Here is a 16,774-nt window from a genome sequence, read left to right as displayed (position 1 = left end):
TAAAGGGCATTCACTATAATGGAAGCCTTATAAATTTTTGTGCTAAATAACCCTTCAGAAGCAGTGGTCAATGAATGCAGAGGATGTGCGTGCTTCATGAAACGGGCCTGTTGATGCAGGATGTGACTGTTAGATTGCTGCCTTTTTAAAAAGTGCAATCAGCAACAAGGGAATGTTTATGAAAGTGTGAAAGCGGTCCAAGCTTTTAGCTTTGAAATTATGATAAATAAATGTTACCAAAACTGATCTGTAATAAAAAAATCGAATGTTTTCACAACTATATCTAATTTATGTACTTACAAAATGTGGTGACCTGTGGTTCATGATATATATTCACATTTCCTTAACAGTGGTGAAATAAATGTTTAATCAAATAAAATATAATAAAAATATGAAGAATTTTAACGGTTAATACACCAAAGTTGTTAAATTTCATCCTACTGGCACAGATTGTGAGACTATTTAAAAAGCTGTTAGATGAATTGTTGCTGAAAGCAGAATTATACCGTCCAAATCATATCCTAAAGTGCCACACTTTTCTTTAACATTGTTGCCAAACTAAGAAAAGAAACATCTTTTGCTGTAGGAAATAGAAGATAGGTGTAGGAGAGAGATGTAAAATGGAGGTACACTTCATTCTGAAAAGCAAAGATCTAAAGTCAACAGTCTGAATCCTTGGGAATCAGGAGCTGGCAAATATGAGAGCAGAAGCAGTGGCTTTCTCTCTGGCTGTTTGTAAGGAACTGCCACAACTGTCATTTTTTTCCAAGAATGCAGTGAAGCAGTGTCAAAAAATGTAATCCAAATGAATACTCTGAACAAGGCAAGGACTAAATCAAAGTATAGTGACTGCATAAATAGACCTATTGAGTGTGTTTAGCAGGTGCTAAACATCAGTCACGCTGTGGAAGTAACAGACAAGCTATTCACTATGTTTTCCCAGCTGGAACTATATAATAACTCAAACTCACTTCATGTCTGACAACTTGCCACAAAGTGTAGGTCTGTAAGTTAGAAATAAAAATAGAAAATATATTCATAAATTTCCTTGACTTTAATGAACAGATCCTTGTTCGTGTTGTTACCTCGATTATAAGTGTGCTATTTTATTTCTCCATCTATTCATACACCCTCGTTCTCAGCATCGTAAGAAGAGAGAGGTGAGACATTGTACTTGATAGGTGAAGGGAACTGTTTTGTTTGTGAGCACAACTTAGGTCTATGATAGGAAAGGTGACTTTATGTAGAAACCTATGACCTTAGCGGGCCAGCAGCATCACTGCAGCATGACTTCCCCTCCGGGAGTGAGTGAACATGCAGCACTTACCACCCGATAGCCCTCAGCCAACACATTCTTTAGTCACGCTGTCCCACAAATGTGCATGCACACACACAGACACCAAGCCGTTTTCTCAACTATACTGTGCCCTCACTCCAACTGACACACACGCATACACAAATATATTCATATACAGTATGAGTAAAGGATCAAAACCGATTTGTTTCGCATCATCGGCTTCAATCGGATATCTTGGTCTGAGCCAAGGTCAAAGAAATAGGGGATCCTCTGCTTACAAACATGGTCACAGGCATGGACAAAAAGATAGATGGACACAATTAAAACTACAGAGACAAGTGTACATTCTCTCTCTCACACACAAACCTAAGGCTACCACCCTGATGTGCTACTTAAGCTACCACCATATGTCATTTTGCGAGGTAGCTGCACCACAAAGTGTAGTCACCCCTGTTCAAAACATATATGTACTATTTATAAGCATGATGTAGTAAGATTTGCATGTAGCGATGTATGCAAATGTATACAGAGGGAGGCAGCTCTAGATTTCTGCCAGCTAAAAGAAGTGTCTGCCTTCTTATCACGCTGCTATTAAATTAGCAGCGCTAAGGGGCGGAGATCCATCTTGTCTTTTAATGACGTGTGTGTGTGCAGTGTATAAAGGTGTGTGTTTGTGTGTGTGAATGTTTTTCTGTGTCTAGGTATGTGTGGTTCATGTGCTTGCATGATTGTGCTGCTGCACTTAACTGTGCTTGCAACTGCAATCAGGACTGTAAGTGGCTTGCTATTTCAAAAAAGAGGAATTGAAGTGGGGAGTGGAAGCAACGTAGAAAGAGATGTGAGGCTTGTGAAGTTAAGATGTGAGGCGTCCTTGATGAGGACAATTTTGATTATTCCTGACAAAGGTGAAGCGAATAGCATCATAATTGCCTCCTTGCTATTTCATGAAAGAATGAGTGTGTTCTTTCTCAAAGATACCCCTGTTAGTGTTTGTTGAGGCGGCATCAGTGAGGTGGCCACTCCGTTCCTAAGAACTCTCACAGTGAAATAAGAATGTTTTTCCTCTCACAGCTTTATAAACCCCTATTAGAAGACCTCCCCGCTGAATGCGTACAGTATCCCAGTGTGTTGATGTGTATGAGATGTTATGTATTTGGCATTTTATGCAGTCATACGAAAATCCTCCTTAGTTGGCTTGCATCGTGCGCATGAAAGTTTAATTTCAAGTCAAGCCAAGTCAAGTTTATTTGTATAACCAAGTATCACATTCGATTTATCAGTGGGCCTTATACAAACCCCGACTTAGCCCAAACTCTTTAAGTGGGTGTAAAAACTTAATAAAAATAACAAAAATAGGGAAGAAAACCTTCTTAACATGACAGGGGCTCGAAAGCTCAGTAGAAAAGGCAATTAAAACAAAAAAAAGTGACAATTAGTAGAAATATGTGGATAATAGGCTGATTTTAAATATCTGTGTTTGAAGCCCTGCCATATTTAGGCTCTAATAAATTAACATTAGATAAGGGAGCATAAGCATGAGTAGTCTCAGATCATCCATGCCCCAAGAGAAGAGAGGTAACAGTAAAAGCCATAATACCCGTGTGAAATTGAAAGCCCTCTTTCAATCTTGCTGTTTCACTTCATGCTCACAAAGCAGCCATTCTGACCTCACAGTGATTGTGTGCTTTATAATAGCAGCTGCGAAGATATGTTTTTGCATTCCTGTGTGTGTGTGTGTGTGTGTCTCAGGGACAGTGGGTGACAGACTCACTCCCTGTGTGTGGCCAATTGCAGCGTGAGCTCCAAGGACAGGCAGTGGAGGGTAGAGCGGGTGATTTGTCTCTTAGGATTGAACTCATCTCCCTGGTCTCCTGCAGGCCTCTACTCTGTCTTCCTTCTCTCCATGCTGTTTTATTTTGAAGGTGAAGAGCATTTCTCTTGCACACATTTTACATGCTTCGGTTCACCGTGTTTTGTTAATGCACATGGTTTATGTACTTGAGGACACACTACATATAGCGGGCACTGAAATCCCCCTATAGATATGCTTCATACACTGACGATGGCACCACATTTACAAATGCTAGTTCCTTTATATGTCTTCATATCTGTCTTTATTCAGTCATTACTTCACTGATGACCTGTTCTAACTGTGGCAGATTTAGGCATTTGTGTTCTTTTTATCAGAGGCTAGTCATGATCAGATGCACTGATCTATCAGAACATCAGTACCATCTGCCGTTTTAGCATTGTGGTGGAGAGGAGTCAGCATGGGAACATTAATTGCTGCACATAATCAGAAAACACAGTCCCCATCTTGATGTGTATGGGGCTGGGTAGCTACTTTTCAGTCACAGTGCCCTTCCTGACCCTTATCCACAACAACTCTAGATCCAGCAGGTGGGGTTGATGTTCTGGATGATCAGTGTATTATGTGTACACTTCTAAATTTGCTAATCTCCAATCAGATATCACCAATCAATAAAGGAGCGGAAATGTTTTGTTATTTTTTCTATGAATGTAGAAAACAACACAGCCTCATTGAACGCCGGTGAACAGCTGGATATTCACTCTGTTTGGCTAAAAAAGCTGCAGAATTATTAATATAAATCAATGCATAAGCATGAAAAATAGACCATGGATGAATCGTCTATTATAGAGTGTCTTAAATTATGTCTTGTACTTACTATTGCTACCAAATCACAGCAGTGGTCCCTCCTGGTGTCTGCTGTTTGTGTGCCAGTGGCCAAGTAATCCACAAAAGTGTCCCACACTGTCATCAGCCATCAGTTGTATAGGGAACAGTCCTTTGAAGTCTGTAAAAGCTATTCTGCCATCACATCCACAATGGCCGTGTGCTCTAAAATATCCAGACCTAAATCTCTGTGCTTTGCAAAACAGAATATACGTAGATGGTGGCAAAGTAAACACCCCTCTCATCATATTCTTCTGTTTACCACTCTTTGTTTGAATACCATTTTGTTTTATGAAGTTGGTGCTGAAAGTGTATGTGGTCTTATTGTGATCCATTTCTTCAGTTAATTGAAGCCATTTTCCATACAGCAAATAACTTGGTATGTCGTTTTTCTTCTTCTTTTGTTAAAGGAATATTGACATCAAATCTCCCAATGTTGTGTAAAATACTACAACTTGCTCTTAGTTTGGTATCGTGGGCAGTGGATGAGTTGGTAGAGCAGTAATCTACGAACTCCAGGGTTGGTGATTCCATTGGTGGTTGATTCGACTGTGCCAAACATTGTCGCTTTAAAACCCTCTTTTGCTTCTCACGCACTGGCTTCCTAAACTTGCTGCGTCTTAGTTACAGTCTAAAATAAATTAAAATGAATATGTGCAAAAGTAAAAGTCGAGGCAATAATAAAACTAATCTTAAATAATATTAGCAAACAAGACGCAGTAGAAGTGAAGTAGCACATCGTACTACTTTGAGTACTAGTAGGCACTGACTTTTTATTGAGATCCCATCATTAATCTGTGATATATAAACTCAGCTTGAGATTTATGATTTTATGTGATCAGACTGGAGTTAATCCTCAAAAAGGTATTATTGCTAAATATTTTTTACAATATAATTCTTCATTGGATTTTTCTGACTTATATGAATTTAATGTGCCTTATTACAAAGTGTTTTTTTATCCAAGCATTATGCTGTAGAGTCACTGACCTGTGCAACGATCAGCTGTGGTCAGTTAATGTTGTGGTGAACAGAGGTCAGCGTGTGCACCCTGACTGGTCTGTGACGAGCTGTGATGCCCTGTGTGCTCTGACACCTGTCGATTACGGCCAGCTGACCCCTGTTCACCACAACATTAAAACCTCCAGGTAGAAATAATTATTCAATAAAATAACAAAGCATTTGCAAGTTTACAAACGATCAAGGATAGGTTCAGCCTTTCACTGGGAGCTGTAGTGAAGTGGTAAGAAATCTGTAAAGATTCTCAGTCATCCAGGTGACTCGCCACTTACCATATATGTTCCAGATATATGGAAACAAACTGAAGACAAAATTTACACGTCTTGTTTTGTGCAAAAATCCTCTTACATGAAACTTCGGCAGTCTTACTAAGTTAACCTTAGTAGTATATTTTGATGTTATAGCTTGTTTAAGACATTTGTGGTCTTTTACTAAGTAGTAAACAAGTAATCTTACATCTTCACAATGGCACTTGTCTGGTTGATTGATAAATAAATAAGTCGTGGTATGTATTTATTTGCACTTAGCCCCTCTCAGCTGTTGTTAGCTCAAGTGGTAATGGCACAGCTGTACTCTTCAGACTATTTCTGACAGCAACTCATCTGTGGTAATTGTCCTTTGAGAAATGGGCTCCACAGACATTTAAGTCTTTCAGCTTTGTAGACTGTGTATCTGTGTCTATTTTAAATGTTAATGTTAAATGTTCATGATGTCTCAGGGAAAGTCTGCGGAATGCTTTCGCCTGGCCTGGAAAGCCACAGACACAAACCATGTCCATGAACCATGTCCATGAACCATGTCTTCTAAGGTGCTGATGAAGCAGGAATAATAATAATAATAATAATAATATAGAGTGAAATTGATTGTTTTACTAATTATTCGGTTCTACAGCCAATTACGTGTTGAGCTGTCGTTGGATGAGACACTGTAAATCTGACGTAGTGCGATCATCCGTGTGCAACAATGATAGTTTTTCTGATCAGCATTTTTTGTAGAGCACTATGACAGCTCTATACATTCAAATACCTTTATTTACTCACTGTTTATCATTCACCACCATATGCATTTAACAAGATAATCTCTATATGAAACAGTAATGAACTATGTAAGGGTTTTCACAGCGTTTTGGTGGTTTTTGTCCTGCATCATATTCACCTTCTTTCACTCTTTTATCATTCCCTGTCTCAGTCCTGCAAGTCCTGTTAAATGATTAGTAAACCCACAAGTGAATATATGCAAAGCCTCTTCCACTCCATCGGCTTAGTGAGCTGTAGGCTTAAACACACCTTGCTTAAGTCCCTGTCACACATGCCATGCATACGTAAAGCTATTCAGCAAATTGAGCCAATATATACCAAGAACAACAAATTCAAACAATGCAAATATTCTTAGATAGTGCTGGGATTGCTGTCTTGGAGATTACATCCGCACATGCATGCTAGCAAACATGTGGGTAGACTCATTTAAAAAGTGTGCACGGACACGTTCAGTCAGACCCAGGATAAGTCTGAGCCCTTCCTGCCTTCGAAGACGTGACTCATCAGATAGGATTGTGCATGTAAGGTCCAACCAATAAAAAGCCCAAATATTCTATTAAGTGTAAATCCTCTCTGCTGGTTGAGCTTGTGGAGTCAGATTAGGACTAGACAAACACTGGCAGGCAGTCATGCCCGCACTGGGACCACTGCCAACAAGAAGCCCCACAGATATTTGTGTGTCACTATGTGTGCATGTGTGCATGTTTGTGTACATAGGCAGCAAAGAACCCCAATGTGAGCATTAGCAGGCAGAGGGATGAACAAACTAAAGCTCTGAAACGTGCTGCTCGGTGCAATGGGAAGGCAACGTGTCAGTGATCTGGGAAGGTTGCAGCTGCAACACACAACCTTTTGTGCGCATGTGTTTGTGTGTTTTCACATATCTCTTTGGCCTCCTGTAATGAAGCAGGCATAAACAGACTTTTGTGTCCATATCTGCGTTGGTTCTCATGAGTAAAACGCAGGCACCTATTTTTTAATATATACAAAATCGCTGCAGTTTACTTTGCTGTGTAGCTGACTTGTTAGTTTATTTAGCCACATCACTGTGGAGTCTGTGTTTATTTAGTAATGGTAGCTCTGTAGCTCCTCTGTGTCCTGAAAGCACAGACAGCTGCAATGTTTTAGGCAGAACAGACATAGATTTCTATCACTGACCCTAAGGCTGCTCATTAGAATTCAGCACACCTCTTCTAAATCTCCCCCATCTCTTTCTCACCCCCCCATCCCCCTTTACTTTTTCTCTCTGGCTGCCATCTTTTTTCCTATGTTGCTGTCTTACACATTGCAAGAGAATGCTTATAGCCAAGGGGTGAACAATTGGTCAGCCATCATAACAATGACTGTGTGAGCTGCATACACAGCAATTCAAACTCACTGACAACTGACACAGTGCTACACAATAGCATATGTGTACACACACGCAAATAAGCATTTTCACACAGTTAAAACTGGAAGATTTCTTTAAACAATTCATAGAGCAACTCAAATGTGAAAGTGGTCGCTGATACCTGCTGAAGTTGGGAGAGAAGAATCGCCTAACTCCGCAGCTCCAAGGAGCTTTTAAGCCTCTTTAAAGTCTTATTTTTTGTTAAAGCCCACACAATTACTGTGTGGCTGCATCTGAGTTGCTCTCATTAGCCCCCCGTAGGCAGCCATTACTACATAAAAAACAGCTCTGATAAACTCATTGTATACCTGCCAACACACAGTCAGGCAAAAATGGCAAACTGATCAAAGAAAGCTGAGCAGTTAGCAGCTAAAGAAAGGTACTTTTCTCAGGGATTGTGGGAAACTGGTAAAAGATGATCAAATACTGAATTGTATTCTCACTCTTGTAACTCAGTCACCTAACAATTACATTTCCATTCAACTAAACAGCAATCACAAATATTTTTTGGCTGGATTGGGATTGTAACTGCCCGCTGATTACATTCTATGTTAACATAATTACCATATGTTCAAATTGACTGTAAATGACAACCCGCGAATATGTTGATACTCAACAAACTATTTAAATGTACACAGCAACACATTTTTGTCCACTAACATATCCAATCTAGAACATCCTGTGTTTTTTTCTGTGAAAATATCCGATCATGCAGTTCAGCATCCAGGGTTGTGACTCCTACCTGTTTTTAAGGGTTGGATTTAGGCACAGCACTGGATTTTAAAAATACGTCACATAGGACTCCAGACCCAAGCTCAAGACTGTAGTTTGTCATGAACAATACACGCCTTCCATCCACCTCAGTCCTTGCAACTCCATATTATTAATAAGTGTTTTATTATTTATTGAAAAAAAAAAAACATGACTATTACGTTCACTTCAAAAACATAATTGCATTTGCAGTTTACTTGCATAGGAACGCAATTTGATGGGAAGCACATTCTGTTTCATTAATTGCTGGGTCTACGCTGAAGTAGGCTGTTGTGCATTTGCATAAATGCCCACGTGTGTGCTTGTGTATTGGTGTTATTGTCCCAGGCAATTTGAGCAATTCTACTGTGGAGAAGAGGTGTTTAAGGTCACAGAATGACATGTTCTCCTGGAGCAGTTAGAAAGTTCCCCACTTTCATAATTACTGAGCTTTTATCTGAAAGAGGAACTGCATTAAGACAAATGCCCATAGAGGCACATGGGCTGAAGCACCTGAATGTTGGCCTCTATCCACACACACACACACACACTGTACCCACTGACATTCAATGAAATACTGTTTTTCTTTTCTTTTTTTCTTCTTTTGAGTCAAAGGAAACTCGGTGTACTGAGGATTTGCCGAGACATCTCTGGGAAGACGCATTGAGCCTGTCATAAACTATTGAATTCAGTGATACCTTCGAGATGTGCAGATGCCTGTTCAGATTTGTCGATGCCATTGTGCAGTTATGTGTGTAGGTGGTTGTACTTTATCAGCGCTAGCGCTATTTATCTTTTAACAATGATCCAAAGCATGGGTCCCTAAGTGTGTGTTTGTACATGCAGGTTTGCTTGTGTGTGTTTGTGCGCACGTGCTTGCATGCTTGGCTGCACATGTGACTTGAACATACGCCAACACTGGTGGCCCTGTCTGTTTGTCCCATGCAGACGTTCTGTGAGTGTGTGCCCAGCTCCTCCCAGCTCAAACATCGCTGGTCAGACTCAGAAACTGCCAGGGAGACCCCAGCTAAGGTAAGGTCCTGTCACCACAACACCGACATGCACACAGTCACAAACACACATCGATAAATTGTGTGGTCTGGAGAAATGTTCAACTTACATCTGAAAAGGAGAATTTTTGTCATTGTTTACTAAATTGTTTTAACAAATGCATCCTCCCTTGTATATATTCCACACCTTCCCTTCTAGTGAAAACATAACCACACTGTTAATTCCCGACTTGCTCACCTGTGGAGGGGATTAGATATCATTCATGATGATTTTCATCACAATCCGCTTTCTCACTGCTTTGGTGATGACAGTGCAAAGGATTAGTGCATATTACACATTACATTTTACCACCAAGCAGCAGTGATGGCACAACCTCAGATCAAGTACCCAAACACACAAGAATTAGGCAGGATTAGGCCCTGCAGATTCTTTGAACTGTGCGGAGTGATCATGGATGCACCAGGAAAAAGAGCCTGATTGCATGACAGACTTTGGGAAGAAGCTAAGTATTGAATACTAATGTGAAAGGGGTATACAAGCTGCAGATACATGAAATGAAAATGAAATGGGTGAAAAATGCCTTTTTTATATGAATTTGTGCTTTAGGCACAGTATGCATATGTGTGCCACTTCGGCATCTGAAAATTCTCATACTTTTATGTTCGAAAGCATAAACTTTAACGTCTTCATCTGTACTATACAGTACATCAGTTCGTATCTGCATGTTTTTGTGTATATTTGTGCTTGAGTGAGAGACAGCTTGTAAGACTCCTGCTGGTTTCCTGCTTATCTAATGAGCAGACAAAGCCTTTTCGTCCAAGAACTGTCTGCCAATACTCCTGCGTGGGTGGACAACATCATTTCCATAGAGAGGAATTCTCTCTCGCTCTCTGCCTCTCCTTTTCCATCTATCCATCCGAATTCCCCTGCTGGCCTCACAAATCCTGTGGTGTGGCATGAGTAGAGAGACAGAAGAGGATATGAAAGTCAGCCACTAATTACAGAGTGGACCCCTGCTGCGAGATTGAGAGAGTCATTTACAAAAATACTGTGTTAAGAGGCTGCTTGCGGCCCATTTTCAGTGTCATTACCCTACTACAACTCTTGAGCTCACTTGAGAGATTGTGTATTCTGCTGGGACATGAGACAGGTTGCTGTTGCATTTTATTTTTATTGATCATTAAAAAAAATCTAATAAGGCTGCAGCAGAAGCCCCCACTCTGCATTGTCATGCTGACTTTTCAGGCTTCAATTAATTCTCTCTGACTTCATGTCACACTGACATAATAAGATAAAACTAATGTTATTTTAACTAGTCAGTTTTTGCACCCCTACTATTTGTACCTTCACGAGTACATGTACATAAGTACAAGTACATAATCTATAAATGCTAATGTAATCATCCGCATGTCACAATCAATATGCTACTGCAACTGTCTTTAATTACTTTTAGTTCAAGCTGAATGGGTGCAAGTGAAAAACACTTTCTTCTTTGTGGCATAAATGTTAACATGTGTGGACATAATTATGTGATTATTATGTTGCATATGTGAAAAATGTTGTTACACATGCTCTGCTGTGTGTATGCATGTATGCTCTTCTTATTCAGCTCTGTGTGTGTGTGTATCACTGTCAGCATATTGTATATCTCCTCTAAGTTAATAATTAGTATATGTTTTAAAAAAATCTAGTGTAATGCATATGATGGCATCCACCGATGACGTAGGCCCCTGGAGATAGCACTTATTGAAACCATTCTAATGTTACATTGCTGCTATTGTTCACATGAGTCTATTATATACATTATGTCCAGCGCAGACACTCTGCCACACACATGCACATACACACACACAGCCAGTCCCAGTCACACAGTCGCAATCACTCAGCTGCACCTGCACTCATGTACTAGGAAAAAACACTGTTTGACATGCAAGAAGAGATTTCATAGTGCAGGGTCTACACTTTGAGCAAAAAGCAAAAAATGTTATGTGCAGCAATACTCCCCTGGAGCTCTATTCTGTGATGATGTATTTGGGTGAAAAACAGAAATAAGTGGGAGTGTTCTGACAAAGCAATGCTCCATTTTTTTTTTCATGTGCAATATGTGAATGTACTTGCCTGTTTGTTGCAAATATTTGGCAGAGAAGTCTGTGTTCGAATTGCTGTGTGTGTATGTGCTTTTGTAATTTAAGTAGCATGAGAGCATGGGGTGGATCTAGTATGTGTGTGTTCTGCATGTATGTGTGTGTATGTGCACACAGTTTCTAACCCATTTGGACAAATAGAGCCTAGGGGCAGTTTACAGTGACAGTGCTTCCATACATGCCAGCGGTGTCCAGAACAGCCACGGTGAAGCTGGCTGCTGTGGAATAACAATAATGCATGAATTTAATCAATGTACTCAGTAGATTTAAACCAAAGAGCTTTCAGCATTAAGAATAGCACATTAGCATCAGTCCAATATGTGATGAAAGGGGAACATTTAGGTGCTGTTTTCCTGTGCCTTTCTCTAGACCGGTCCAACAGTTTGCCACATGGATTTTTTTATGCAACAATCAAATTTATTTTGTTTTATTCCAAAAAACGTAATGTTGACTTGTTTGTTTCCCATATAAAATATTTAAGAACAGTGGCAAGAGGAGCGGTTTTGCACTAAAATCTGTGGGGGGTTTTTTCTCACCCAACCCAGGTCAATAAAACAAAGGGAGTATTAATAAGACAAATAACTGCTAAGGCTGCCAATTACATCACAGTCAAATCAGTTTAAACACAAATGTAAGAATAATTGATAAAAATATATAAATAAAAATATATATTACACATAAATATATCAAATAATTAAAATGTAATAATCTGAATCTGTTAAACTACTAAAATCACAGCTAAAAGCTGAATGTTTGAACCTATCAAAAAAACAAAGCATAGATCCAGCGAGGACTCACTAGGTCCACCAAAGATCGGTGTCTGTACATGTGGTCTGTGAATGAAATCCAGAGGGTATAGATCGGGCTCATGTGAGAAAACAATCATCAGGCCCCACATGATCCACTTGTTTACATTTACTTGGGGAAATACTTGAACCAAGGAGGGCTAGCATGGAACTCATGTGAGAAATCTCAGATCCCAAACAGGATAATTACTGGAAACCTATCTGCGTCTCACGCATTGCATCCTGTCATCATTTTTCTTACATTTCATCTCTCACGTCACCAAGTCTGGGCAGTTACACAACTTGTTTTATGTTTTCTAACAAAGTCTTTTACTGTGGGTAAACATAGTGGATGCCTGCATTTCCTACACAGCTGATCTTCTTCACATTAAAGAAAACATAAAGTTTGGTCGTAAAGCAGACCATTAGCTGCCTATTATCCTGCTTCTCTGTGCTTGTACAGCAAATTTACATATTAATGAGCTTGCTCTCACTCACACTTCCACATCCAACACATAACAAAGATAAAATCACATACACCTGCCCACACGATTTCAAAAAGAGAACATCCTTGTGCAGAAAAAAATAAATCTGTAAGAGTTTAGTCACTAATTCACTTGGGGGAAGATATGGGGGAGCTACCGATTGTTAATCATGCACAGTTGGACTGCATTACTCTCTCTCATTCATCACTTAAGCAGAAAAAGGTAGCCTGTTCATAATGGACCTTCATATTGACATTTTACAGTCCAGTTTTTGGAGTCTGGTTTACCTTTTTCCTCTGAGAGGACTCTACTCTGTGTTTCCCAGAGGTGTCTCAAACTAGCGTCCTCCTTCTTCAACTTTAATGACGTGCAGGGGTTTTGGACAGAACTTGTCTGGGTTTTTCTGTCTAGTTTAAGAAAATTTTGAGTTTCAAGAGGGCTGACAGTTGAAGGTATCTACATTCTTTTGCTACATAAATCATTCAAAACTACATTTTGACAAATGGGAATATGGTTATGTCACTGAGCACCGAGCATCTGGCATTCAAAATATCCCCAGTGATGGATGAAAGTTATTTCTTTTTCAATAGGGCAGGTGTCTTGCTGTAATTGTTGGTGTTCTAGCAGCTAAATCCACCTCTTTCTCTTCTCAATCCTTATTTCCCCTCCCCTCCTCCTTCCCCGCTTCTTTCTTACCTACAGAGGATGAGCTGCAGCTACCTGCTCTGCACTATTCTTCTCTTCGTGGCTGTGTTGCTGGCCGTCACTGTAACTGGCACCATCCTATTTATGAATCACTACCAGGCCCCACCCATGTCCGATGGCCTACCCCACATCTCTACCAATCAGGATGAAGCAAATGCCTTGGTCACTGTTGAGAGAGGTGATGGCTCTCGCATCAACATCTTCATCGATCCCAACTGTCCAGACTATAACAGTAACTTTTTGCGTCTGGAGGGTGTGCAGACCTCCCTGCTCCACTCACTGACAGACCACGACTCTGACCTGAAGTCAGTCAAAGGCCAGGATCGGGCTCTGCTAGTCAGTCTGGCTGAGGAGGTGGCTAAACTGTCAGCCCATGCGGGGCAACTGAAAATGGACTACGAAGCTCTTCGCCGAGGGCAGGGCAGCCTGGGGCAAGACCTCAACACGCTGCAGACGGAGCAGGGACGCCTCATACAGGTGACAAACATGCACACACACAAAAGATCCAAACACCAGAAACAGAGACATACAGCACTAAGATCATGTAAAGACATACATATATGCAGCGCATACATAATTCATAAACATATATGCAGTAGCATGTTATTTTCTGATGTTCTCATTATCAGTACATACATTTTACAACTCAGTGTATATATAATATAATATAATATAATATAATATAATATAATATACTATAATATAATATAATATAATATAATATAATATAATATAATATAATATATAATATCCAGTTTAGAGATCTCTTATCCTTGTTATTATTATTTATTTTAATTGGTTTGTGATTGGTTAAACAATACAAACAGCAGAACATAATACAGTGTGCAAGACTCACTGCTCAAGTCATGACTTTAAGTACTGTACAGAGGTGCCCAAGGACTGGATTGTGAAACCTTATCAATAAGTATCGATCGTGAAACCACCTTAAGATGTGTGACAGCTCATTGGACTGGAGCGTTTTCTGTTGGTCGGTGTCATTTAGTCCCTTCCTTTTCCTGGCTGCAAAATCAAAACATGATCATTCACTAATCCATTGCCAACTCAGCCATATTAATTTCACTTTACACTATACAAGCCCAGTAAGGACTAGATTGAAATGCAAACAGGGCTCATGTTCCGCTGAGTATAACTCTCTTGCTGTAGTCTAGTGTTTGAAGATGAGGTCACAGGAAAAGAAACGCTCATCATGACTCCAACAGTACAACTTGGATGAGATAATATCCACATTGGATGAAAACATAATTAGAACCCATTTAGTTTCACACTGTCCACACGGATTTATTGATGATGCATTTTCTAAACGTGTGTGGAAAATCTTCTCTCTACATGCTCTTTTAATTTTAGCCCATCTGGCTCAGTCTCTCTATTCAACAGTTAGTAGATTTCATAGCTCCCAGCCATACAGCTCCAACTGCCGAACGCATTTCATTCTGCCAATCCTTCCTTAAAGCAAGACCTCTTTAGCTCAGCATCCAACATTGTTTAGAAATCACTCAAAACTCACTGGGTAGGTCTGCTCGGCCTCTGTGAGCTAAGAAACCATGGGTGCTGATTGGTAGCACAATAGAAGCAGTAAGACTCACTGCTGTTAATGTGGTGTAGGTGGCATAGACCAGTGGGCACTAAGGGTAAGTGGAGGTGGTGCTAGCAGCCCAGATACTCCAGGTGATTGATTTCCTCTTTGCAGGCAAGGCATGTGGTGTGCACATCCGCCGTTTCTGCCTGACACCATGGTGTGACTGTATGATGTATGGGCCACCTGTGGCCAAGACTTCTGATTTATACAATGACACAGAGCTGACTGTGCCAGTGTTAATAATAGCCCAGTGTGCACCACAGCCCCCTGAAAAACAGTTTTACACTGCCACATACAGAGCCACCCTTCCACATGTCCCTGAGGGGATGAGCAGGAGAATTTGATTGCAGGAGGCGTACGACCAATTTGTTTTAGTTTTTTTAAATGTAACATATTCATTTTTTACATCGGCAGCCTAGAACAGAAAGCTACACTCATTTGTATTCAAATAAACGGATGGGAGGCTAGTAGCTAATACATAATAGCAGCATAATGTCGTTTTTGTTTCTCTTTTTAAGGAATGGTACACGGTGTACTTCTGTGTGTGGGAGACATACCATAATAAACAGAGGGAAAATCTAATATCTGGGAGTTTTGACATCATTCCCAGGAGTCGGGGAGTAACTGTTAAACTGCGGGACACTCCCATAGGAACAACACATACAAATCTGTTCTCAGTAATCATATAGAAACACAGGTGTGCATATCCCATCACCACCTTAACAAAACGTTAAATCACTGACATTTGCTCTGCTACGAATGTGGCATACAGCAGTTTTAAATCAAAACTAAAATATGAAGTGTGAGTTGTTTTTTTTCTTCTTGTTGACTTAATAGAGCAGTGTCCCTATATTTAATATCAAGCGTGTAATCTCCAGGGGGGACAAGATGACATGCCCTACCCTTCAAAATGTGAAAACTGGAAGTTTGCCCCCCCCAAATTTTTGTCGTGACCTATTATCATTTCTTCTCCCAAAAGCCTTAAAATTGGCTCCATATCTTAGTGAATGTTCACTGAACCCTTACTGCTCCTTCCAGTAATTAAATGTCAACCAGCAACAGCGAACACAAGTGCTGCGTGAGCGGCTCCCGGCTCTCAAGTTTTCGCCCGTATCCGCCATGTAAAATAAATGACTCATGCGTGTAGTCTTAAGGTAAAACATAGTCTGTTAAAGTCAAAGTGTCATATGTTAAATAGCTATAAGTTGTGTTGATCGTTAGACTAAACACACACGTGCTAGGTGGAAATGCATAAAATAATTTGGTAAAGCTGTTTTATGTGATCTACATATTACACACATAAAGGGAAAACACGCTGGCTGGTTTCAGCCCAAGGGTCATTTTGACCTGGCCTGCATTTATTCAGCATAAAAAAATAGAAAGGCTAGATCTTAGAATGCAGAAGTCCAGGTGAGATAAAGTGTTCGCATATTCTCCTGACTTGACTGCAGAAAGACTGCAAGGGGGTACAGGCTGTGGTGTAGAGCATGACTTACTGATTTCCTTGAACCGTGGGTCACAGTTTAACAGTTTAACCTGAATTATGTGCCTGTGGAATATTAATCTTTTGAACTAAACCTTTGCTACAGATCTGGAGGCAAACTCTGGTACTGTAGAATAGAAAACATATTGCCTCAAGATGTACATTCTGGTGAACACAAAGTTCTTTGTGGGACTTGGGAAAATACAATTCAGAGAGTGCTTGTTACAGAATTCCAGTCAGCAAATGGTTAAACTTTAAAGATTTAGCTCACCAATTCAGCGTTCAGTGTTCTGGAGGGTCTAACACTGCAAAAAGTACATTTAAAATAACCAGATCATCTCTAATAACATAAAATAATTATATTATCTTCTAAAAGAA

General features: G+C 40.0%; 1 protein-coding gene across 2 annotated transcripts in view; it reads left to right on the top strand.

Moving 5' to 3' along the window:
- fibcd1 (fibrinogen C domain containing 1) overlaps window positions 1–16,774 on the top strand; it is an 82,590-nt gene that overhangs the window by 14,104 nt on the left and 51,712 nt on the right. Inside the window, exons 2-3 of one of the 2 annotated variants that reach the window (XM_026354070.1) lie at window positions 9,135–9,218; window positions 13,314–13,793. In XM_026354070.1, coding sequence (XP_026209855.1) covers window positions 9,135–9,218; window positions 13,314–13,793 — 564 coding nt within the window. The remainder of the gene's footprint in view (window positions 1–9,134; window positions 9,219–13,313; window positions 13,794–16,774) is intronic. The other variant, XM_026354071.1, reaches the window with a different exon arrangement.

This window comes from Anabas testudineus, chromosome 12 (genome assembly GCF_900324465.2).
Source record: "Anabas testudineus chromosome 12, fAnaTes1.2, whole genome shotgun sequence".
Classification (NCBI taxonomy): Eukaryota; Metazoa; Chordata; class Actinopteri; order Anabantiformes; family Anabantidae; genus Anabas; species Anabas testudineus.
Note: the sequence above shows the minus strand (reverse complement) of the source record. Positions and strands in the feature narration are given on the sequence as shown.